This window comes from Pituophis catenifer, unplaced genomic scaffold (genome assembly GCF_029215685.1).
Source record: "Pituophis catenifer annectens isolate HBS135680 unplaced genomic scaffold, rPitCat1.0.hap2 SCAF_2, whole genome shotgun sequence".
Classification (NCBI taxonomy): domain Eukaryota; kingdom Metazoa; phylum Chordata; class Lepidosauria; order Squamata; family Colubridae; genus Pituophis; species Pituophis catenifer.
In genome coordinates, this window is record NW_027256882.1 from 269,816,087 (window position 1) to 269,842,462 (window position 26,376).

General features: G+C 36.6%; 1 protein-coding gene across 1 annotated transcript in view; it reads left to right on the plus strand.

Annotated features, from left to right (window-relative positions):
- Positions 1-25,869, plus strand: part of LOC139311456 (chondroitin sulfate proteoglycan 4-like) — a 43,628-nt gene extending 17,759 nt beyond the window's left edge. The window contains exons 6-10 of the mRNA XM_070935890.1: positions 6,814-7,012; positions 8,260-8,391; positions 12,316-12,488; positions 14,039-14,222; positions 23,846-25,869. Coding sequence (XP_070791991.1) covers positions 6,814-7,012; positions 8,260-8,391; positions 12,316-12,488; positions 14,039-14,222; positions 23,846-25,869 — 2,712 coding nt within the window. The remainder of the gene's footprint in view (positions 1-6,813; positions 7,013-8,259; positions 8,392-12,315; positions 12,489-14,038; positions 14,223-23,845) is intronic.
- Positions 25,870-26,376: the final 507 nt, after the last annotated feature.

Consider the following 26,376-nt stretch of genomic DNA (forward strand, 5'->3'; position numbering starts at 1 on the left):
CCTATTTGGAACTTTCCAACATTTGCAAATAACTTCAATCAGAGTTCTGAATGAGAAGGTACAAATGGAATGGGAGCAGTTTTCCACATTGCTATGTTGTCTCCACATTATCTATACATAAACCTCAGTAACTAAAATTTTTACGTCAATTATTACGGTAAACGTTCTTCTCCCCCTCTCCTTTTTAAAATTAAATTTAAATTAAAGTCCTTAGCATTAGTTTCTTCATTTTTTTTTCTATTGCTTTCTTTTCCTCCTGATTGTCATAGGAGTAATAGGTTAGTGTATAAGTTTCCTCTGGAATTCTTTCCAAATTGTACCGACTGCTTTCTGATAGCTTGAAGTATCTATGCCTCAGCCAAACCCCATTATCCTTGTCCAGACTAGTTGGAACTAATAGAGGACAATATTAACAATCATTAAGTTCCTTTCATGGGTTACAGGATTAACTAGTCCATTGGTGTGTGAAACAAATTCTTATTGATTTTTTCTTTTTGTATCTATTTACCTGGGTAGGTATTTTGAAGTTATTTTTCAAAAAATATCCTTAGGCATTAAATTGTTAAGGAGATAACTATCCAATATCTTTTAGTCACAGATATACTAACATTAGTTATCTCTTATTTTTTTTAGTAAAGATCCTCCTTTACCCCAAATTTTAAAAATAAGCAAAAGTAGTTGTATTTTTAGATGGCATGATTTTTAGTGCAAGTACTGCAGCGTAACCAGAAGGGGGAGATCCGTTTTCAATTTTATGGAAGTTTCCCCATTTTATCAAAAACATTATTAAGCATTGTGTTCATTTTAATAATGAAGATCAGAGTGTGATCCTTAGAAACATGCGTAAAAGGGGGGGGGGAAATCTCAGAGCTGTGGATTTGCTAATATTAACATTTCAAAATGAAAGTATGAAATGGAAAAGCTAAATAAAAAAGTGTATACATCTGGGCCAAATATTTGGTGTTCTCAAATTTTATAAAGAAAAATCCTGTAATAGTGGAGAATATGCGAGACAAAATTAGGATAAATGAAAATAAAATGTGCTCTTAAACAGATAATACATTATAAAGATAGGATAGCATACAATGTGAATATTTTCAGTATGTCAGTGATGCTAAATCATTTTTTTCTTTTCCAAGCTGCTTCCTGAGATCTTCTGTTGGCAAAGTAAGCTCTGTTTTTATTTTGGAAGGATTCAGTATATAAAGATTTCTTGTACACACTAATGTATTTTTTTCACTTTTATTTGATTGTCAATAGGGGTGGGTTGTACTTACTTTTACTACCAGTTTGCAATCATGCGCATGCATGCCTCTGTGCATGCGCAGAAGCTTCCTGATGACGTCCAGTTCGGTGGGTGGAGCCTCCTGCCGGTTTTACTACCAGTTCTTACGAACTGGTCCGAACCGGGGGCAACCCACCACTGATTGTCAGTTTCTGAAGGTGGTAATATTTTTTTTTCAAATCCAATTTGAATCTCTTTAATGCACCTAAGGAACATTAACAGGTAGTCCTCGATGTACGACCACAATTGAGCCCAAAATTTATGTTGCTAAATGAGATAGTTGTTAAGTTGCTAACCCCATATTATGACCTTTCTTGCCACATTTCTTAAGTGAATCACTGCAGTTGTTAAGTTAGTAACACGATTGTTAAGTGAATTTGGCTTCCCCCTTGACTTTGCTTGTCAGACGGTCGTAAAAGGTGATCACGTGATCCTGGAACTCTGCAACTGTTATAAATATGAGATCAGATGCCAAGATACCTGAATTTTGATCACGTGACCTTTGAGATGCTGCAACGATTGTAAGTGTGAAAAACGGTCTTAAGTCACTCTTTGTCACTTCGAATGGTTGCTAAATGAACGATTGTAAGTCTACCTGTATGTGATATTGCAGTAATCCATAAAAAAGCACAACTGTATAACTTGTGCTTATTTTGAAAGATTCAGGCAATACTCTTAAGCTTCAATACTCAAGTAGATCAGCTTAACCGAAGCTCAGGGCTGGAGGAATATCCTTTACCTCACCATCATTTTCAGAAAGTTTATGGCCTGGGCTGGGATGAAGTTAGTCATTGCAATTGGGATTTAGTCGTCTCAGATCTTGATTTCAGAGGGACCAAAGCATGACTCATTACTTCTGAAAGCAGCCTTCCATGATGATGAGATGGGGAAAATGCAGCATTCTCACATTATGACAATTTTTTCCCTTAAATCATTGATAAATGTCGTGGGAGGGATTGCACAGATATAATTATTTTGGTTTATAATTTAGCTTTGTTTAGAACTTGCATATATCATTTTTTCCCGTGGCTCTTTGAAAAACTTAAATTGGATTTTAAATGGATTTCCATCTCTTTGTGTTTCTGGGTACAAGTACTGCCTAATGCTGAGTAAGATGCTCTTAAGGGATCAAATGTAGCCACTGAAAAGTCTTCAGGAAGGTCAACATCCGTAACATGTGACTTAAAGAAAAAATATTCAATAAGAGAATAACATTTGTTAAGCTTCGTTTTCCATGCGTGCATTACATGAAACATTTTTGCAGTTTCGAATTTGACGTAATTTAATGGCAAGGAAATGGTAAAAACCTAGCACATGAGTCATCTTTCTAAAGAACAATTGTGTGGAATCCACAGTGCTGACATATTGCTCTCACTAGGTTATCCCTCCCTTCACATCTGTCTGTGTAACCACAGAGCAGGCAAACTACCATATGCAGCCTATAGGACAGTGATGGCTAACCTTTTCCGGACTGAGTGCCAAAGCGTGCAAGCGCGCTCATGAACCCCCAAAATGCAATGTGCACGTGGCCCCCACGCATGCACCCCAGTTCCCCTGCATATGCATGCACACAGGCATGCATGCGTGGGGCCCCCACATGTGCTCTGCCCCTTCCCATGCATGGCAAAGATGGGAGGCGCTGCGTGCATGTGCAGTGGAGCTGAGCTGGGGCAACAGCTCATGTGCCCACAGAGAGGGAGCTGCATGCCACCTCTAGCGCACGTGCAATAGGTTCACCATCACTGCTATAGGTCCTTGGTTCAATACTTTCAGTGGTTCTTATGATCATGGTAATTGGGAATAAGTTATTTTTCTGCAGTGTGCTTCATTCATTCTCTACTACAATGTACTGTATGTTCTAAATCAGAAAAAATGCAAACAGAACCTCTAAAAAGGCAAAAATTTGTTTTCTGCTTCAGTTAGTAATCTCGTTCTGTCACAAGGCTCCATCAAGGACAGCTCTTTTAAAAGCATTTTTGGTTAAAACGTGTTGTTAAATGCTTTATGATAGAGCCAACAAACCACTACCAAAGGATTGGAGTACTTCCTTCTCTCCTATCTTTTCTATTAATAATCAGATTACTGTAATAGTGTTTTGTTGATTAATTGCACATACACGCATGGATAGATAACCATCACATTATCACCTTTTCTGGGCATACAACATGGTGTAACAGAAGTGAGAAAAAGTCAAAGAAATTAAAGCCAGGAAATAAGGAAACATAGTTAAATCTAATTTACACCAAAGCCGTTCACTATAATGCTCCATATCTTTCTATGCTTGCAAATCAGCCTTTTCCCAACATGTTAATATATTATTGCCTTTTGATATTTAAAATTCTGACAGTTCCATTTTAAAGGAACTATTTCTAGGAATTCCTTTCCCTAGGAATAACCATCAGGTCCATCTAACTTTCTAACTACGACATTTTCAGGCTTCCCCTTGACATACTTACTTACTGATTTTGATTTTATTTCTATGGTCAACCATCTCAGCAAACAACTCTGGACTGCTCACAATTCAAAATGTGATAAATTTTGGATGCAAAATTCAGGTGTTTGTTTTGTGTCCAGTCCTTGTTCTTGTTTGTATTCAGTCTACATCAGTGGTGAAATCCAAATTTTTTTACTACCAGTTCTGTAGAAGTGGCTTGGTGGGCGTGGTGTGGTTTGGTGGGCGTGGCTTGGTGGGCATGGCAGGAGAAGGATACTGCAAAATCTCCATTCCCACCCTACTCCAGGGGAAGGATATGGCAGAATCCCCATTCCCACCCCATTCTGGGGCAAGCCAGAGGTGGTATTTGCCGGTTCTCCGAACTACTCAAAATTTCCACTACCCGTTCTCCAGAACCTGTCAGTACCTGTTGGATTTCACCCCTGGTCTACATTCATTCAATACTCACTCATTCATGACATTACCTTTTCATGTTTTACCAAACGCACATCTGTTTGCAATGCAATCTTCTTCTTTGTTTTTCCTGATATACCAATCTCTCACTGTCAAAGTAGACAGAAGTATACTCTTTATATAACTGTTTTTTCATCCAAAGCCACATACAACTCATCACTTTTCTGTCAGTGTTTACACTTCTTAAACCATCTATGTATGTTTCCTCACCTAACAATGTTCAGTACACTTGTGAAAATTTCACTTTTATTACCATTTAACTCCTTATTTGCATGAACAGGTTTCCCCCCCATTTTGATACAATTGTGCCCAACACTTTCCCAGGTGTACTTACAAACTAATCCTCAGTAGCTTTTGCATTCATTCTTACTATTTTTCTGTTTGTAGAGTGAAACAGTAATACATTTCTTCCAATTGTCTACTACAGCCATCAGATACACATTGAACAAGTCATTTGCCAATCCCCAAATTTCAATCTCATGACCATGGGGGTGGTGTGATGGTCATAAGTGCAAATACAAGATTCAAATCCCATTTTTTGAGGCCGTCGTAACTTTGAGCCGTCATTAAATGTACAGTTGTAAGTGGAGGACTACCTGTGCATATTTTTTCCCCTTGTTTACAGCTTCATTATGTCATTGAGCATTTTTTTTACTTTGTTCCACATAACTTCCACAACGTCGTATCTACTTATTTTGTTGGGAAATTAATTTTTTTCCCCTCATATATTCCGTAGTTGCAGTAATTATTTTTTCATTCTTGTTTTTTGCACTTTGTTTTTGTTTTTCTTCCACATCTTTCTATTCTCCCAAGATCCTTTTGATTTTTTTTTTTACATTATTGGGGGGAAATAATCTGTCCAACATTCAGAATTTTTCATCAACATTTCTTTTACTAATTTTCTGTCTTTCATCAAAAGCAATCAAATCAAACATGCTTTTAGATATATTTCCTTACCTTGTATATGTGAATAGATTTAAATATATGACCATACTTTGTATGTGTGAGTAGTTTTATGTGTAAACTAAGCTCCTCAGGAATCCAGATAAGCGAAGTTGAGGATATGAGACTTAGGTTTATGCATATATGGGAAAGAAAAAGAGCTTTTAGCAGTCATCTAAATTTGTTCACAAATTTGTTCCAGCTGACGAACCAGTGTTTGGCGAATAGAAGAGTATCAGGAAATATAGAAATTTAGATAACTTAATGCATACTTAGTCAGATCTTATCCAATTGAATTGTCTATGAATTTTTAAATAAACGGTAGAAGCATGGAATATAAACATAGGGAGGAAACCTTGCTGAATTGTCCTGAAATTCTGATACAGAGGAATTCTGTTACAGCAAAAACATTAAAGAGACTGGGAAAGTTACGTGTGTGTGTGTGTGTGTGTATAGGTGTGTGCAAACATGCTTACAATATCCGGTGCCTATCTGAAAGTTGCAGTAGGATGTCCAAGATATTATGACTTTTGGGCACCCTTCCAAATTCTTTTAGCCTGGCGTCTGTCTCTCTTTTGAGCCAGGTCAGCAAAAGGCAGCTAAGTGTTGACATCAGTTTAGCCCAGTTACTTCTCCATTTGTTTTAATCATAGATCCATCTGTACTTCAAAGTGCAAGGAAGTACTGATACTATTGAGACAGGTACTGAGACAACAAAGCTATTTCAGTGATCTCAGATATCTTCATTCATATTTGTATGCTCGCAGGCTATGCGATTCCATGCCGTGTTTCTTTAGATATGAATTAATGCAGGATGTGGTTTGATATTTAGTTGAAGTCTTTTGAAATGAGTTTTAAATGCAACAGTGGGATGGGTAGGTTTCAGTCTTGTCAGATGTTTTTTTTTAAATTGCCCACTGATGTACTAATCATAGTCAGATGCAAACTTAACATCAAAGAACAAGGTGCCTCCGAGACCAGAGATTTATTCTGTGTGCCAGAACTGAACTATGTTCACGAGCCTTTCACACAAGGGCCCAATCATTGTGTGCTTGCTTTATTTTAATAATCTAATTTAGTTGGATGCTATTGTTGTTATTACAGTAATAAACTCTTATTGATTAGCTACAGAGCAGATACTGTAACTTGTTTCTTCTACATTCTGGACATAGTTCCCAATACCTAGAATCAGCAAGTTGTTTTTATAGTTCAAAACATCTAGTGGACCCCATGTTGTGTATTATAACCTATAGAAAATCCTTAAGAAATATATCAGAAAAGAATCCCTTTCCTTTCCTTTCCTTTCCTTTCCTTTCCTTTCCTTTCCTTTCCTTTCCTTTCCTTTCCTTTCCTTTCCTTTCCTTTCCTTTCCTTTCCTTTCCTTTCCTTTCCTTTCCTTTCCTTTCCTTTCCTTTCCTTTCCTTTCCTTTCCTTTCCTTCCCTTCCCTTCCCTTCCTTTCCCTTCCCTTCCCTTCCCTTCCCTTCCCTTCTAAACTTCTTTAACTTAAAATTTGTACTGTTTTTAATTCTTTTGAAAAACATCTACAATAAAAGTTATTAAAAAAGATATATCAGCAAAGCTCAGCTGCTTTTTCAACCAGCTTTGTTTACCAAACTATATATTTAACAACAAAGCCAGAATCTGAGTAACAATTCTTTTTTCTTCTTTTTCTTTAAGGTGTGGGTAGGATCAGTCACTGAAATAACAACAAATGAACTCTTGGCAGAAGATAAAGATTCTTCTCCAGTAGAATTATTGTATTCTGTTTCTCCTCCGAATAATGGCCACTTGGCACTCAAGTCTTCTCCAAACAAGAATATCCTTAATTTTACCCAAGCTCATATTGAAGAAGGACAAGTGGTATTCGTCCATAGAGGTATTTTGCACTGTTGATGGAATTTCATGCTAGAATTAATTATGTTTTTACTTCTGTTAAAAATAGCCTAGTTAAGAGTCAAACCCAATAGGAGAACCACATATTTTATACTTCTGGGATCTTTAATAAATCAGTTTCATAGAGATAGAATTGAATGGCATTTGTGATAATTCCATGATTTATAACATATATAACATATTAGCTGCAAGGAGAATCCTTTTATGTTTTATGTTCAGAAAGCAAACTTCATAAAACTTAGGCTTTATGAAAGCAGAGTTAAGGTTTGGATTGGATTTAGGAGGGGAGCAGAAATATAAAAGCATGTAAATAAAGCTTCCATTGCACACCATTGCTTTTATATCTATGACTGGTTTTTGTGTGTGTGTGTGGATGGGATAGGAAGCAAGCAAGCTATTTTAACAGAAATTCATATTCATTAATCCAGAGAATATTAAATGACTTAATATAGTCTGAAATTTTTCCAGATATGTTCCTACCATGCTCAATAAAACAAATAGATGAAAGTCCATACCAGAAACTCAGGAACAAGACAGATAAACACCAAGATAAGAAATATGCATGAGCATTTTTCTTTCTACTAAAATGCAAATGAAATGAAGTGATTACTGTACAAGTAAGAGCTATGGCTAATACTAGAATATATATTTTCCCTGCACAATATTTGCATATGCACATACACATAAGCATGCAAGGATAGGTAGCAATTCCAGAAGAATAATTCTGATGAATAAAAAATGCAAGCAGTGAACCACAGTTTGGCAAACTGCGGCCATGCAAATCAAGCCACAATTTCCAACTGCCAGTGTTTTTTTGACATTGTCTATTACTTTTTCGTGGGATCTACCTGACTCCCTGAAACATTGTCTGAATGTAAGAAGCAAATGCAATCAAATTCAAACACTGGACCACAATCAATTTAATTACTAATCCCAACAAGCAGCCAGTTGTAGGTTTGGCCAAAGCATACAGATACCATAATGTATTGATTGAAAATATTCAACAGGAACAATGTTTATTTTGATCTTTCAGAAATAATTCCTCGACCCAAAGTCGGTTATCAGTACAAAAAGACTGCATTGAAGAACTAATCATTCTTATTTAAATAATTTAAATAATCATTCTTGATTTAAATTTAATTAAATGTATTTATTTTGTTGCATGCTAATTGCTACATGTTTTTTAAATTATTATTATTGCTGTTGTTTTATGACTATGCTTTCCTCTAGGATCAATGTCTGGAGGTTTCAGTTTTCAAGTTACAGATGGCATAAACTTTGCACCTCGTCAGATATTTAGCATCACAGCTCGAAATTTGGTTATTCGCCTTGAAAATAATAATGGATTAGAAATTTTTCCAGGTAAAGCTTTGTATTCTTAATTTATTTGGAATAAACTAAGATAAACAATGAGATGATTGGTAAATATTTAACTTATTCTTTTTGAAAAAGAAAACAACACTGGGAATTCCAAAATGCAATTATGTCCAACTTGATCCTAAGTCAGGATTAGGCAATGTAGACATACTGCTTACTTTTTAAAATTATGTGAACCTATTTTATGTGGTTTCTGGATTAAAACTGGTAGGAAACTAGACTATTTCAGCAATACAGATGTGCTACTGGTAGAAAAACATGTTTAGCAACCTCAGTGGCAAATTGCAATTTGTGATTCATATTTGACACATGGCTTAATGCTTTTGATCCTCATTTTGACATTTGGTCACAAAAATGCCTTGAGGCATATTCTTTTATAAGAATGCTCATAGGAAGTGAAAATAATTATAAGCAAGCTAGGTATGACACATTTTAAAAGGCTGAGTCTTGTTCCTTTATGCCAGAGGTCTTCAAACTTGGCAGCTTTAAGACTTGTGGACTTCAGCCATAGCTGGCTGGAGAATTCTGAGAGTTGAAGTCCACAAGTCTTAAAGCTGCCAAGTTTGAAGACCTCTGCTTTATGCCAACATTTTCCCCAAAATTGACATTCATAATCGAGAACTAAGGAAAACTGGTATTTTTAAAGGCTGTTTTAAAACATGAAAACATTGTCATACATAATCTTCTGATCTCTACCTTACAATTTGTTTATTATTGGCTGCTTCAAGCTGGCATGTGTGATTTCCTTCCTTTTAGTCTCATAACATGTTTAAGAGGTTAAATTAAGAGAAAGTGATTGGCCCAAAGTCACTGAATAAAAATTTATGATTTAGCTGTCTAAAATGACCAGAACCCTTGAATATTGCTTAATGTCAGTAATGAGCTGGATGAGAGAGGGAACAAGCTCAAATTAAATCCAGATGAGACAGAAGCAATGTTAATAACAAAAACTTGGACTTTGCTGGCTTTATTTCTTGAGCAGTTGGTTCCAACCTATAAAGAAAGGTAGAACTTTAGGATACGATAATAAGAGCTACAACAAGGTTTGACTTTCATCTGTGTGAACCTGCTGTTGGAGGTCATTCAGTGTGTTGAGATACGGATAGGTAGATAGATACACCTCTACCTTACACCAATTGAGAGAAGTTGTGCAAGTCCTGGCCTGATGTCTGGAGGCTGTAAGGATTTGAGTGGAAAGCAACAGGTTGTGATTTAACCCAAGCAAAACAGAATGGCTTCTGATCCAGAAGCCAGTTAAAGGCCAACTTTAACTCTTGATGGATTTATCCTCCCTGAAAAAAACTCTGGCGTTATAGAAAAATAAGGGAGATGGTTTTGAAAAAAATACTCAAGAACTGTTACCTGGACAAAGAGGGTTGAAACATTCTTTAAGATCCAGGAAACATTTGGAAGCAGTTCAGGCAACATCTCCCTAATTCACTGAGAAGAAAGGGGAGGAACAGCACAAGATTATAGACAATCTCAATAAAATATAGGTCTAGTCTGTGGATTTTCTGGTCTGGTCTATCTAAAGGATCTGACAAGTATGCATCTCTTGTTGGAACAGCAAGTGAAGACTGGCCAAATGAGATTTTGACCATTTTCGGCTGGCATGCCCCTTGTGGCCATTTCTAGAGTAAACAACAACAGTCCACTCACACTCCCATTAATTTATAGTTGGATTACTACAATATGCTATAGATGGAACTCCATTGAACTATTCAAGATGACTATTTAGCATCAATACTATAGGAACTGCACTGACAGCCAATTCATTTCTGAATGCAATTCAAGATGCTATTTTAACATTTTTCATAACTTTGAGCTAAGTTATATGGCATACTTTTAAATGGAATCCCTCACCCACCTCCAAGAAATATAGCAGAAGAGGACAGCGGCATGCAATTTCTGCAAAAACTCCCTCTTATGGAATTCCTTCCTTCCAGAGATAAAATTGATATATTTACTGCTCACATTTGGAAACTATTATAAATTTATAATAGTTTTGAACAGCATTTGAGACAGAATGAATGTAATTTTACTTATAATATTCCTGTATAATATTTGAGTTCCGTTGGTTATTATTACAGTATTTTATTGCTTCATTGTATGCCACTTAGAGTCAAATTGATCAATGGGCCCTGAAAGTCTGTAAAATAAAGGAATCCAATAATAAATAAATATATATAGATATAAATAACATGAACCAGACAGCCAATACTGTTGCTGGCACTGCAACAATTCCTAGCCAGAGACTCAGAAACTCTCTGTTTGGAGAAGTGTGCTATGCCTGTTCCACCAATTCTCCATACAAAAGCAAAACTAACTGACCAGAATTTATAGACAATGCAATAATTGCTGTTTTGTTTTTTAAAAAATTCTTGCCAAATGTCCTTGTTAGAATTTTTTTTTTACCTTCTTTGTTTTTACTGTCTTTTCTCCAAGCTTGGATGAGTTCCTTGTTGACCTTTTTGATCCATTCTATTATTGCTACCTGCTGAGTATACAGTTCATTTACTTTTTATCCAAATAAATACAAATGTAAATGTTAGCAGCATACATAATTATGCATTATGGCTCATAGGTTTTTGGAACTGCATTGTTATTTGATTTTAGATCACATTCGATTTCACCCTTTGTATTCAGTGAAAGAATGTAAGAACATTGCTTAAAAACCCTTCTGTTGATCTAATTCTTTTAAACTCTGGCCTGGTTGATCTTTGTAAAATAACAGTTGGTTTGATCATTCATAAAGAGCTGGGTCAAAGTGCAGAAACTACATATTATATCACTTCAAATTGTAGGGCACAACCTCTATCAACACGAAGCCTGCATTATTTATTTATTTATTTTATTTATTTAATTCAATTTATATACCGCCCTTCTCCCCAGGGGGACTCAGGGCGGTGGACAGCCAAACTTAAAACACATATAGTACAAAAGTTAAGAATAGATTAGAGATTAATAGAATAAAATAGATTAATAGAATAGATTAGAATAGATTAATAGAATAGATTAGATTAAGATTAGAATAGCACGTTGCGTAGCATGTCAATATCTACACTGAGAATGAAGAGGAACAGCCCTATGTTGGAAGAGAATTTTAGGTGCCCCTTAATTCATTAGGAAAACTTCAGGTGCCCATTCTTAATCCATCCCCATCTAATGTCCAAAATACCAAAAATAGTTCCATCTACACCAGAGACGAAAGGGAGACTGGCAGGCTGTTTGATGTTCCCCAGGGCATAAAGTATAAATGAGGGATTTGAATGAAAAGCTTGTGTGTATGTGTATGTATGTATGAATGTATGTATACACACACACACACACATACATATATATATACACACACACACACACATACACACGTGTGTGTTTGTATGTACTGTATAATATATACGTATACATACATACATACACACACACACACACACACACACACACCAGGGGTGAAATGTAAAATTTGTTACTACCGGTTCTGTGGGCATGGCTTGGTGGGGGGGGGGGTAATGTGACTGGGTAGGCATGGCCAACTTTCTTTCTTTTTTTAACTTTTCAAAGCATTTTTTCTAATGCTTTCAAAAGCCTCTGACGATCAGGCAACTCAGCTGGGATCGTCAGAGAGGCTTTTTAAAAAATGCTTTGAAAAGCCTCTCTGATGATCAGGCAACTCAGCTGGGTGAGATGTCTGGGTGCAAAGAGCTTCCGTACAGGATAATGGTTTGTTATGAGATCCCTCATTTGAAATTATACATTTGGTTGAAAATACCTCTCAATGAATGTTCAGAGGATTGCACTGCTTTTAAATGATTCAACTGCTCAAGGGCAGACAGAATTTAAGATTAAAGAAGATCATAAACTGTATTGACAATATTATTATCCTTCTGCACTATTATTATAATTGTTCAGGTTCCAGGAAACCAATTACATCCTACCATCTGAAGGCTGTCACCAATGATGTGGTTGAGGTAGAAAACAGAACAATTGTTTTTACAATTGCAAATTCCCCCAAACTTGGAAGACTGATCTGTATATTTTCTGAAAATAACATACGGGATATTTCAAGTTTTACACAATCTATGGTAAGTGTTCATCTACTTAGGAAACTGGAAGCATGCCTCATTTACAAACATTTCTTCATTGCCTAATCTTTTTTAGAATGATATTTAGGTGGAATATGAAAATGTTGGAGATATTTCTTTTAACTTTCAAAATAGTCAGTAGTTGAAGACAGTACTATGAAAAGCCTTACTATGAAGTGGGTTTGGCGGCTACTGTCAATATTGATTAATGCTTGAAAAGCCATCTGAGTGACCTTGAACCAGTCCCTCCCTCTCAGCCTAAATCACCTCATGGGATTGTTGTAGTGGGAAAAATAGGAGGAAGATGTGTTGAATAGGTTTGCCTCCTTAAGTTAGTTGCAAAAATAATAAAGGTGGGATACAAAGAAATCCCACTTAAATTTAGGAAAAGGACTGAAAGATTTAGGAGAAGTAAGCCAACAATTTAGAAATAAGACTTGAATTTGTTGTGAGCCACATTTATAAATAGGAAATGAAGTTTAATGTAATTATGAGACCCATATCAATAAGTCTGTACATAATATTTCTTTCTACTAAATATTCATCAGCAGGCCTGTCCCAGATATTTTTATAGCATTTATATACCGCTTCAATCTGAGCAGTGTGGTGGCCTAGAGGTGAAATCTCACCTCACAGTCTGGACGCTGTGAGTTCGATCCTAGGTAGCAGCAGATATTTCTCTCTCTGGGTGCAGTCACCCCGTCTCCAACCCAATGCAAGGAATTACAGGGTCATTAAATTATATATCTCTATCGCTATTTCTCTGTCACTATCATTTCTGTCAACTTGCAAAGCATTCCTGATCTGATCGTGCTGACATGAAGCTCTTAATAAATAACTGGATTTCTTTTGAAGCTTGGCTTGAGCCTTATGATTTAATTAGGGCATTGGTCAGAACCCTGACAATCTCTGTCTGTGTCTGTCTGTCTGTCTGTCTGTCTGTCTATCTATCTATCTATCTATCTATCTATCTATCTATCTATCTATCTATCTATCTATCTATCTATCTGTTTGCAGCCTAGATATAAAGCCAATGTTGTCAATCCAAGAACTGCTGGAAAAGAAGAATTTTTTTGGCAATAATAAAAATAACAACAATAATAATATTGTTATTATTGCCAAGTCATCCCACTTATTCCCCGAAGACACAATGAAATAACTGCTTTCCACATCCAAGTTTACATTCTCTAAAACTCAAAGACATTCATTCTCAGATTTTTGCCCTCTCTAACCATAATCATAATTGGCAAATCTGTTTTTATTGTGATTGTTGAAGGAAATTTTGAATTAATCTCTGAGCTCTGTAAGCACACATCACTTAGATTAAAACTGTTTCAAGGTAATTATGATTGCAATCTTAAAACTATCCACAAAATTAAGGTGTGTATGGTTTTGGAGTACCTACAACACTTGTACAGGTTTACAGATTTTAACACCAAGTTTTGATTAAGATATGAAACATTCATTCTTACTAAACAAAAGCTTTAAATAAAAATGTATTTGTAACTGTTTTCACTGCCAGCAAATTCAGCATTTTTTCGTCTTCCCAGGTGGATAAAGGATTGATCATCTACGAGCATTCAGACAAACAATCAGTTGATTGGAGCACACAAGATTATTTTACATTTACCGTCTCTTCTCCACCAGCTGCTCTGGGACCGCAGGTGTTCCATATTAACATATCCTATGAAATTAGAGCACATAATCAGAGCAGTCAGCTACTGGCCAACACAGGTAAGTTATGTGGAATCACATATTATCTGATCTTCTTTGCAGAAATTCAGGGAAGGAGAGATCTTCTTTGCAGAAACTTAATGGAATTATCTCAAAATCGTATACTTTGGAGAAACCTCGTCAGCATTATAGACAACTTCCATATTTTGGTCTGAAAAAGACATATTATTTATACTTTCTGTGTTCTTTTTCCTGGATTTTATATAAAAAGGAGCTATATAAATTGAATAGGATGCAGAATAAACATCAAAGTAATATATGGCTTACTGATTCAACTTCTAAACAGAAAGACATGCATATTAATAAGGATACTATCCTTCTAGTAGGCCGAATAGGGTAAAACATTGAATTACGCTAAAGCACATTCAGACTGTATATAGGAGACTAGGAGGATAATAAACCTAGCTTGTCTACCCATCTTCTAAGATGATAAGGAGCAGTGGTGGTATTCAGCCAGTTTTATCCAGTTCAGGCGAACCGGTAGCGGTGAGAGGCTCCACCCACCCGCCTGGATGTCAGTCACATCCCGTTTTTTATGCTCTGTGCATGCGCGGAAAGTCCTGCGCCTGCACGGAAAGTCTTGCGCATGCACGGAAGGTCCTGTGCACACTTACACTCACATTTGAGGTGGCTCAGCAGACTAAAAGCATTGTGATTAACACCAGCTGTCTGCAATTACTGTAAGTTCGAATCTCACCAGGCTCAAAGTTGACTCAGCCTTCCATCCTTTCTAAGGTAGGTAAAATGAGGACCCAGTTTGTGGGGGCAATAAGCTGACTGTATAAATATACAAAAAGTATGAAGGCTATTGCTTAACGCAATGTAAGCCGCCCTGAGTCTCCGGAGAAGGGCAGTGTCAGATATAAATGCCTTATTCTCTAATGTGTAAATAGTATATGAACGGGGTATCAGGGGTTAATTTATTCTTCACTTCTTAATGTATTCATGATTCACCACTCCCATATCTAGCTCCTCCCATTGTATATATAAGGAGCTTATATAACCCTTTTCCTTGCTTCTATCTGTGAATATTCAGTGAATATAGAATGCCTATTGTAAATAAAAGGAGATATATTTAAACCTTTAACTCTTACTAAACTTATTGAGTCTGATCCTGAAAATATTGAAACAAGCTGGTAGCAGAGGATGGTTAATTGACTCAATAAAAAACTTAAAAATGTCTAAGAAAGATAGGCCCAACACCAGGGCATACAGCAAAGAAATGGAAACAGAACAAGAAATAATCAACGAATCCACAAACGCAATTTCGAGAGAATCCGAAGAATACACCACTGAAGACGAAGAAATAATAGATGAAAATGATGACCAGGAGGAAATCGAAATAGAGAATAACGAACTCAGGTCAGAGATATTAAAACTATTAAAGAGCCAGAAGAACGATGAAAGCCTCATCGCGAACCTCCAAGATATGCTGAAGAACAGCGGAGCAGCGAGAGAGAAACACATCACTAATGAAAAGTCAAAAGACCCAAAAATAGTGAGTGATATGACTGCAGAAAAAATTATTGTGAAGAAGAAAAACGGTGATCCCGTGCGAAATTTTGAATGGCAGCCATCTTGGTTTCAACAGGCCTCCAGGGTGAGCGAAGCAGAGCCAATCAGAAAGCTCAATTCAAAATTTCTGGCGCGAAAAACATTATCCGACAACGAAAACGAAAAAGAAGATTCAAACACCTCAGAAGAATCAGAATCAGAAAGTGAAGGTGATTCAACAAACAATCAAATAAAATCAGCAATGAAAACGCTTTTTGCTGCATTTGCGCCAAAACTAAAAATTACAAAAAAGCTAACGAAGAAGCGAGCGAGCAAGCCAATGACTCAAGACCTGCCCGCTCCCATCCTGGCTACGAGAGCGCCGACGCCCGAACCCAGAGAGCCCTGCCGATACCGCCCCACGCCACAGACCGAAACAAGCACCAACGCCCTCAAAAGAAGAGGAAGAGCAGCCGCCGTCGTCAGGACTCCCAAAATCGAACCAGAGACCGATTCGTCTGAGGAGGAGCAGAACGAGCGAGCCGCAATGAAGAGAACCTTTCACGACGACTCCAGGGAAGAAATGGACAACGCGCATGCGCAAGACTACGCAGACGGTCCGGGAAGACATGAACTGGCGAGGAGACCGTGCAGGCTCGTTGCGAGCATCCCCACGCCGTTTTGTAACTTTCTACATTTACGAGACCACGGACTACCTCAGGTTGTAAGTAATGGACCTAATAATGTCGGAAATTTACCCAGTGACTTCCCAAAGCTAAGGATAGATGGCATTAATTTGCAAGAATGGTATCAGCAGCTCCAGGTTGTCTTTATGAAGGAAAACTTACTGTTTTTTATCACTAGTCCCCCAAAAAGACCTTGGACTCTAAAAATAGATTGTTTACACCATAGAGCATTTTTCTTATTAATATCTAGTGTGTCTACTGCAATGTATCACAGCATTAAGCCAAATCTGACTGTTTCAGAAATTATTCAATGCATGTTCAATTTGTTTCACAGTGACAGTGTAGCTACCACCACAAGGATGTCTAAAGATTTCTTTTCATCTAGGATAAAACCAGGGGTTTCCATAAGTGAGCACTTAATATCTTTAAACAAAATAAGAGCTGAGCTGCATTTAAGGGGGGAGGTGATTTCAGACCAAACAATGAAAAGTGTTATTATCAACTCACTTGATCCATCATGGGACAATTATATGTCACATTTAGACACAATCAATCTAGGATACTTATCCATAGAAAGTCTATCCAATAAATTAATAGCAGAAGACAATTCAAGAAGGAATCGTTCTAACAATCACATAGAACACAAACCATATAGGAAAGTAGCTTTCCAAGAAAAATATAATGAAACATTTAAATGTCACAACTGTGGATCCAGGGAACACAATAGGAGAGATTGCCCCAAAATTTCAAAAGAAAGACATAGGTCAGAATATAGAAACAAATACAATTATAGACAGTCTTCCATGGATAGACATAGATATAGAAGCCCACCAAATTACAAAGAGAATAGAGGGGGCAGAGATAATTCAAAGGATAGAAAATCTGGTTCACTGAATGGATTAAATAAACAAGACAACACTAACATACAGCAGAATGAGAACAATAATTGGCTTATTGATTCTGGAGCAACTAACCACACCACTAATAACAAAAATATATTGTCTTCATTTGTAGAAGATAAATTTGTAATAAAGGTAGCTAACCAAGAAAAGGTTCAAGTATTAGGTAGAGGGAATGTGACCCTGCCTGGTCTAGGAAAAATAGAGGGGGTATTGCTAATACCTGAAATACCTCATAACATACTAAGTGCCATAAAACTAAGTAGAGATTCTGACATTAACATTGTTTTTTCTAAAGGAAAAGCGACTTTGGAGAAGAATAAAATAGATATAGGCACCGTGATAATTAAAGGAGGCCTACCTTATCTAATAACAAAGGAAAAATGGTTATACAACATTGATTCAGATATGGAAGATTGTATTGAAGTAGATGATGAAAATATTAGCAACAGTGACAATGATGAATGTAAAATATCTCATGATCACAAAGATGCACACAATGAAAAAAAACCAAAAATAGGTAAGCCAATTCATGATGAGTGTGCTCACATCTTACATAGGAAGTTAGGACATGCCAGTTTTCCTGTAGTACAAAAAATGACTGAACACGCAGAAGGTGTTAAAATAAAAAATTGTGAAAACTATTTGGAATGCTCAGTATGTAAATCTACAAAACTAAAAACTAGCCCCAGGCCAAGAAAATCTACTAGATCAACCAACAAAATTTTTGATTTAGTACACATGGACTTAGTTGGTCCACTAACTCCATCAATCACTTATAGAAAACGTTACTTCTTGACAATAGTAGACGATTATAGCCGCTATGGATTTGTCTATACATTAAAACACAAAGATGAAACCTTTCAAAAATTTAAAGAATTTTATAAACGCATAGAAACGCAACACAATACCAAAATAAAACAAATCATGACAGATAGGGGATGTGAATTCATGTCTAAAGAATTCTCCCAATGGTTAAAGGACAAAGGAATGTTACATTACACATCTAGTCCATTTTCTGCGTTCCAGAACGGGATTGCAGAGAGGAAGAACTCAACATTACAAACCATGATTAGATGCACATTGGAAGATGCTGGCTTAAGCAAACAATTCTGGTCAGAAGCCTTACATTATTCCAATTACACACAGAATAGAACCTGGTCCAGCATTGTAAATAAGACACCATATGAAGTGATGTATAATAGGAAACCTAAATTAGCACACATGCACATATTTGGAGTCACTGCAGACGTACACATACCTAAGCAATTAAGAAGAAAGGGAGAGAACGTGTCCAGAAGACTCAGATTTATGGGATATGAGACAGGCACTAAAGGGTACAGATTCATTGATAGTAATAACAAATTTATAGTCTCTAGAACAGCTGTGTTCCATGAACAGGCCAACTGGTCTAAAATACATCTTAATGAAATATTTCCAAATAACAACAAAGATACAAAATATCAAGAGAAAGGGACTATAGAAAAGCAAAATATCAACAAATATAAAAACAAAACCAAAACATGGACAAATAGCCAACACAAAATAAAGACAGACACACTAACAAAAAAGGAAGCAAGATATTTGCATGATAACAATAGTAAACCTGAAAAAACAATTAGAAACACCAGAAATCAAATGCCAAATAAATACAAGGATTATATAATGCATATGGATGGTGAGTCAACAACACCTAATACATATGAGGAAGTGTTAAAACTCCCTCATAAAGAAAGAGAAAAATGGGAATTAGCAATGAAAAAAGAGATGGAAAGTTTACAAGGATTAAATGTATTTACACCTGCAATTGCACCTAAAGATAAAACAATTATTGGTACCAGGTGGATATATAAAATTAAGAACTTAGAGGGAGGCAATACTCTATACAAAGCTAGACTAGTTGCACAAGGTTATGCACAGAAATATCCGGAGGACTATACTGACACGTATTCCCCCACAGTAAGAACAGAGAGTGTCAAAACAGCTCTAGTGGTAGCATCAGCACTCAATCTCGATGTATTCCAATATGACATACAGACTGCGTATCTACACGCAAAACTAGATAAGGAAATATATGTAAGAGCACCTCACAGTCAATACACAAACAAGAATGAGATTTGGTTGTTAAACAAGAGTTTATACGGGTTAAAACAATCTGGTAAACGATGGTATGATTGTTTAGTAAAAGTACTTAAAACCATGGACTTCAATGCTACCACTGCTGATAACTGTTTCTTTGTCAAAAAGGATGATGATTACATAGAATTTGTATTGATTTATGTGGATGACATTTTATACATAGGAAAACATAAAGAGAGAAGAGAAACTTTTGTATCTAAGCTAAATGAACATTTCTCATTGAAATCTCTAGGCAAGGTAAACAAATATCTTGGTGTTCAAATTAATAAGACTAAAAGAGGATTCAAACTTACTCAGAGAGATAAGATCATAGAACTCTTAAATAAATGCAATCTAAGTAATGCCAAACCTTGTGATACTCCTATGCAAACTGATTTTCTAAGAAATACTGATGAATCATCCCCCGAATTCAAAGATAACACATTTTATAGATCAGTCATAGGTTCACTTCTTTATATATCTAATTGGACAAGACCAGATATCGCTTTACCACTCAATTTATTATCCAGACATGTCAGCAAGCCAACAATGTACCACTGGGAAGCTGTTAAAAGAATTTTAAGATATCTGAAAAGTACACTAGACTTTTGCTTAATGTTAGAACCTAACGACAATAAAGAACCAAAGCTTACATGTTACGCAGATGCAGACTGGGCTGGAGACACCTCATGTAGAAAAAGTACATCTGGTTATATATTCCTCTTAAATGACTGTCCAGTTTACTGGTACACTGGTAAACAAGAACTAGTGGCCACTTCAACGACAGAAGCAGAATATGTTTGTTTATCCAAAGCTGCAAATAACCTTGTATGGTTTAATGATTTAATTTCAGATGTTTGGAAAAAACCTGCTTTGCCTTTTGTTATGCATGAAGACAATAAAGCAGCCATTGAAATATCTAGATCTGACGCCATTGGACAAAGGTCCAGACACATAGATATAAAATTTAAACATGTAAGACAATTATCTCAGGATGGATTTATTAAAGCAGTGCATTGTGATACTTCAGAACAATTAGCTGACATATTGACAAAGCCTTTACCTTCTAAGCAGCACAAATATTTAACTTCTAAGTTGTATGTTTTGTATTGTCCTGAATCTGAATGTAATTGGTGTTGCATAACGAATCGGCATTTAGAGGGGGATTTGTCAGATATAAATGCCTTATTCTCTAATGTGTAAATAGTATATGAACGGGGTATCAGGGGTTAATTTATTCTTCACTTCTTAATGTATTCATGATTCACCACTCCCATATCTAGCTCCTCCCATTGTATATATAAGGAGCTGTTTGCACCCTTTTCCTTGCTTCTATCTGTGAATATTCAGTGAATATAGAATGCCTATTGTAAATAAAAGGAGATATATTTAAACCTTTAACTCTTACTAAACTTATTGAGTCTGATCCTGAAAATATTGAAACAGGCAGCATATAAATCAAATTGAAGAGCCTGTAGTACAGTGGACTAAAGCACTGTTATTAACATCTGCTGCTTGCAATTACTGCAAGTTCAAATCTCACCAGGCTCAAGGTTGACTCAGCCTTCCATCCTTTCAAAGGTAGGTGAAATGAGGACCCAGATTGTGGGGGCAATAAACTGACTTTGTATAAATATACAAAAGTATGAAGGCTACTGCTTAACGCATTGTAAGCCACCCTGAGTCTCCGGAGAAGGGCGGCATATAAATTAAAGCAAATAAAATAAAATAAAATAAAATAAAATTTGCAAACTAGTAGCGAAGGTAAGTGAATACTACCCCTGATAAGGAGTTGTTCTCTTATATCTCCGAAGTATTCATCCTTAACCGCAACTTTAATTCTGTCTCAAAATCTCAAAAGTTAAGAAGAGGGCTCACATTTTTCTGCATATCCTCTTCAACTCTTTTTTTTCCAGCATGAATTAAACCACCTGGAAGAGTTAGAAACGATAATCTGGAAAGTATTAGTTTAGGCAAGTAACAGAAATCTGGTCTTAAAGGATGACATCCTTGTTTCATTGTGCATGGCAGAGTTTGAAACAAAACATGTACATTTTACAGTGATCTATAATCCTTATAATAAAGTTGATGGACAGGTCAAAAAGGTTAATAGTATTTTCTTGGAAGAGTTATGGATTATCATTGGAGACAGATTGAGAGAGTGACTCTACCCATACAGTCACCAACATTGGGCTCAACTCAATGGCACTTAAATAATGCTAGTCTTTATAATTGTACATAAGGGAACCATAAAACATTTGCTGAGTTATGTTTTTAATGTTTTTTTCTATACTAGATCTAAAAGAAAAGAAAGAATAAAATGTAATTTCCCAAAGATATAAACGATTTGATCTGTTTCACTTGAGTTCCATTTATATACCACATATGTTTCTTTCTGAATTTTTTTTTTTTAACAATATTGCTAATCTTCCCTATCATTCAGACTCTGGGCAGGATAAAAGTAAAATAATAATATACTCAACTTTGATGGTCACTTAAATGAAGCTTCAGGGCAGAAGCTTGCTGGAACTTGCTTCCTTGAGATCTCTCAAATCTCTGGGATTAATGTCTCTTGAACTATTTTGGTAAATGGAGTTCTCTTGTGTTTTCTGCTTCGGCTTCCCTCACTAGAAATTTTGTTACCAGGTTAGAGAACATGTACTTTCTTCAATATGTCCCTTACTATCATAAAATTAAATGGTCTGCAGCTTATGAGGTAATTTAAAGGCACGGTGTTCTAATTAGAAAGCTACTATGCCATTTATAAAAAAATGAAGTAGAGTGGGAGGCAATACACCATTTGGCTCAATCTCTTTGGAGATTGGGATCTGATTGAATAGTATGCATAGATGTTCCATCCAAATTGGCTTGAGGTACTTTCATGCAGTATACTAATTAATTAATTAATAATAACAACCCATTGAAGACTACCTGATTTTTTTCATAGCTTTTTTAATAGACAGAATTCAAACTGATTTTAACTCCACTAATAACTATGCAAATTGCCTCTTGCAGGCTACTTAATCAGAAAGGGATTGATATATTCTTGAGCTCTGACATTCCACTGCCAAAACACTTATTCCCCCTGTCCTGTTTTTTTTTCTAAAGAGGCTCCTTAGATAGTTTAATTTGCAGTATTCGGCAACTCGATACAGTGTGGAGGCCAGTTTTCTCATCTTTCAGTTCTTTCCAAGATACAGTATCCCAGTATCCCAAGATACTGGGATACAGTATTGAAAAGAAATTTATGTTAAAAGAATTCAGAACACTGTCCATCTCTGATGAGGATAAACTCTCTCAAAACTGAATGGAATATAGCCAAATTTGATACAAGGACAAAAGCTGGAAAAGAAAGATTGAGACTGAAAATGGGCTGGACCCTGCAAGGGAATTTGCAGAAAACAGACAAACTGGGGTGAAATCTACTTACCTGCCTTACAGGTTCGGAAGCGCAAGCACCGCGTGCGCACTCGCTTTGCTTGCACATGTATGCGTGCATCACGTGCATGTGCAGACCTGCGCATGCGCAAAACCTGTGCATGCACAGAAGGTAAAAACCACATTACTTCCTGGTTAAAACCAGGAAGTAATGACACCTGGGCGGGTGGGTGGAGCTTCACTCTGCCATTGCTACCGGATCGCTGAACCAACGGCCAAGATCGCTACCGGACTGGGCGATCCGGCCCGATCTGGGAGCATTTCACCCCTGAAACAAACCCTAGGACAAAGTTCCCAAGGCATTTTATGGGAGGGATTGGAGAGTTACAGCTCAGAAGGATAGTGACTCTTCTATTCTAAATGTCCCTCTTCCTCTTCTCCTTCTCATTTACTTAACCCAAAATAGAGCTCCTATTAAGAATTCCTGAAGCCACGTCCTGCATGCATTTCCTACCTTGTTTGTAGAATGGAACTATGATACCTTATTCCTGTCTCCTGGAATGTGCATTACTTGGTCTGCATGAGTGAAAAAGATTGCCAGTTCTGGAGCCAACCCAGCTTTGTATATTTTAAATAGTCCAGCTGGCACTGAAATGCCACCATTTGCATTTCCATTTTCATTTACCCAATTTGCTTTTCTACTGCAATGGGAAGGAAAAGGGCTGCTTATAATTGTAAGATCTGCCTACCTGTCTTTCCATGTGTTCCTTTCACATTTGATTCTTCTGTGCCAGTTGCAAAACATAGCAAAACATTTTTCTTCTATTCAAATGGTAATTTTCCAACATTTGTCAGAACTAATTCTGCTCTTACTCAGAAAAAAAAATTGCATTGTAATATTTTCTGCCCACTGGAATTACTCACACAAGTAACCAGTGGATGGCCTTTCCCTTAGAATTCCAGTTGGATTGCTTGATGTCTCAACACACTATTATGTTTAAGATTCACTCTCCAATTTTCTATTGAAAGGTTTTTTTTTCTTTTGTAGGTGTTGTCGTCCAGGAAGGTGGCAAAGTTTTAATTGATAAAACTAAGCTGGATAGCTCAAACCTACTCTCTAAATTACCCCAGACACAGCGTTCTTCATTTGAAGTGTGGTATGAAGTCATAGCATTGCCTCAACATGGCAGAATTATTGTGGGAGAACGAAATATTACTAGAGACAAACCCCATTTCTCCCAGTATATCATTAACAAATTTGGAATTACCTATGTTCACGATGACTCTGAATCACTCACCGATCACTTTATCTTTGCTGTGTGGCTAAATGAGAAAAGCAAGTCTACCGTGAAACCCAATATTGATGTTATAGAAGAGGCATTTAATATTACTGTTGTACCAGTGAATGACCAGGTTCCAAAACTAAAGTCAAAACTGCTGTGTTTGAATGTTTTGCAAGGAGATCGAACAGTTCTAGGACAAGATAACCTAAACGTTGAAGATTTGGATAACTCACCAGAAGAGATTAAATATACCGTTATAACTGATCCCCAAAATGGGCATTTAGCACTGTGGACTCGTTTGAATGAGTCTATCAAAAATTTCACACAAGCTGATATTAATGATGGCAGCGTTTGGTTTGTACAAGATGGGAGCCCTTTCTCAGGGGTTTTCTATTTTAGTGTGACCGATGGGCAGCACCGTCCACAGTATAAACTCTTTCAGCTTGATGTGATACCGGTGTCCATCACATTGATTAACTTCACAGAAGTGGTTCTTCTACAGGGACAGGACAGAGTTGCTATTACAAATGTTCATCTTTCGGCCATAACAAATGGGAAGAACCCTGAAATCAGGTTTGAAGTCACAAAGCCTTTTAGATATGGGAGTCTTCTGATTGAGAATGAACAGGTGACCTCATTTCACCAAAGAGATTTATATGCAGAAAAATTGTTGTACTGTATGGCAGACTTCACTGCTTTTGGCGATGCGTTAGAATTTACAGTGTTCACAAGAGACAGTAATCTAACAGGACAAGTTCTGAAGCTCTTAGTACAACCTCTTTTGCAAATGGCTCTTAATGTGACCATTCCCAACAGGATGTCTTACCAGCTCAATGCAAGTTATTTGGATGCTACACAGTTAGCCAACCTGACAAAAAGCAACCCCCAGTTTGAAGTCATAATGTCACCAGTTTATGGAAGTCTTTCAAGGAAGTCGTTGAGTAACGCTGAAAGCAAGAACCTGGTTTTCTTCACAAAAAGGGACATTGACATGGGTGTCATTTTCCTTGAAACCAGTGCTAATATGACAAATACTGATGTATTAAATGATTCCTTTTCCTTTATACTTAAAGCAGACAATGTTCAGCCTGCCGTTGGTGAGTTCCACTTTGTCATAGTGCAACAGGATCCTTCACCGGTTCAGGTGTTTACTCCAGAAGTGCCTTTTTTAACTACTGTTGACATTTTAGAAACTTACATTACAGAAAATGAACATCTGGTTGTTCCAAAGCATGGTACGCACACAGATGTACCAGCACAGACTTTCAGGTCTGACCAAATCCATTGGGAGCATCAGAAAGATAGACAGTATGATGAAGATAATACTGTTTGGTCTGTGACCACAATAAATACACAGACTGAAAGCACCTGGCTTCAGACATTGAGCAGCAGGAACTGGTTGATAATCATCATACCCCTTTCTTCTGTGACTGCTTTATTCATTATAATTGCCATTGTTCTTTGTATCTTCCTAATATGCCATAGATCAAAGAAGACAAAACCTTTTATTTTAGAACAGCCACCAGTAATTCTCAACAGTTCAAGCTTTTCCACAGAGAGGAGCTTAACAATACCTACTGTCACAGTGACACCTCTCTTAAAAAGCACAGACAAAACATCCGTTTTACCATTCGTGTCCCTCCAGCGGGAACAGTCTCATCCAATGCCAGCTACTCCAGATCCAGCAGTAAGTCTTCTGCAAAGCACCTGGTCCAGCCTTGACCCAGAAATTATTCAGCACTGTCGAAAAACTCACCCAACATTGAAATGCAATCAATACTGGGTATAATATACCATTGAAATCAGTAAAGAATGTTCAACCTTGTACTGCGACTATTTAATTCTTTAGTTGTTGTATAATTAATTAATTATCCATAAATCAATCCACTTTTGAAATTTTGCCAAGAAAACCTTAGGGGCTTGTCCAGGCAGTTGCCAGGAATCGACTCCTGATTTGGAGACAGAAAAAAAGGAGAGGAGAGGAGAGGGGAGGGGAGGAGAGAGGAGAGGAGAGAAGAGGAAAGGAAAGGACCATAGTAAGCTTCATAGAGTCACAATCAAATAATCTGGGTCCAATTATATTGGTCACAGTGGAAGTAAGAGAAGTGAGTGAAATATACAACAGGTGCCCCATTAGGTGGACTTCTGTAAAGTTGGCAAATTGAAAATTTTTTTAAATTTTTTTTTAATTTTTTATTTTTCACACAAAATACACATAAACATACACATACAAGTACACATAAAACAATACACAACATTAAAAACATTTAAATGTAATATCTAATTTCTTACGACA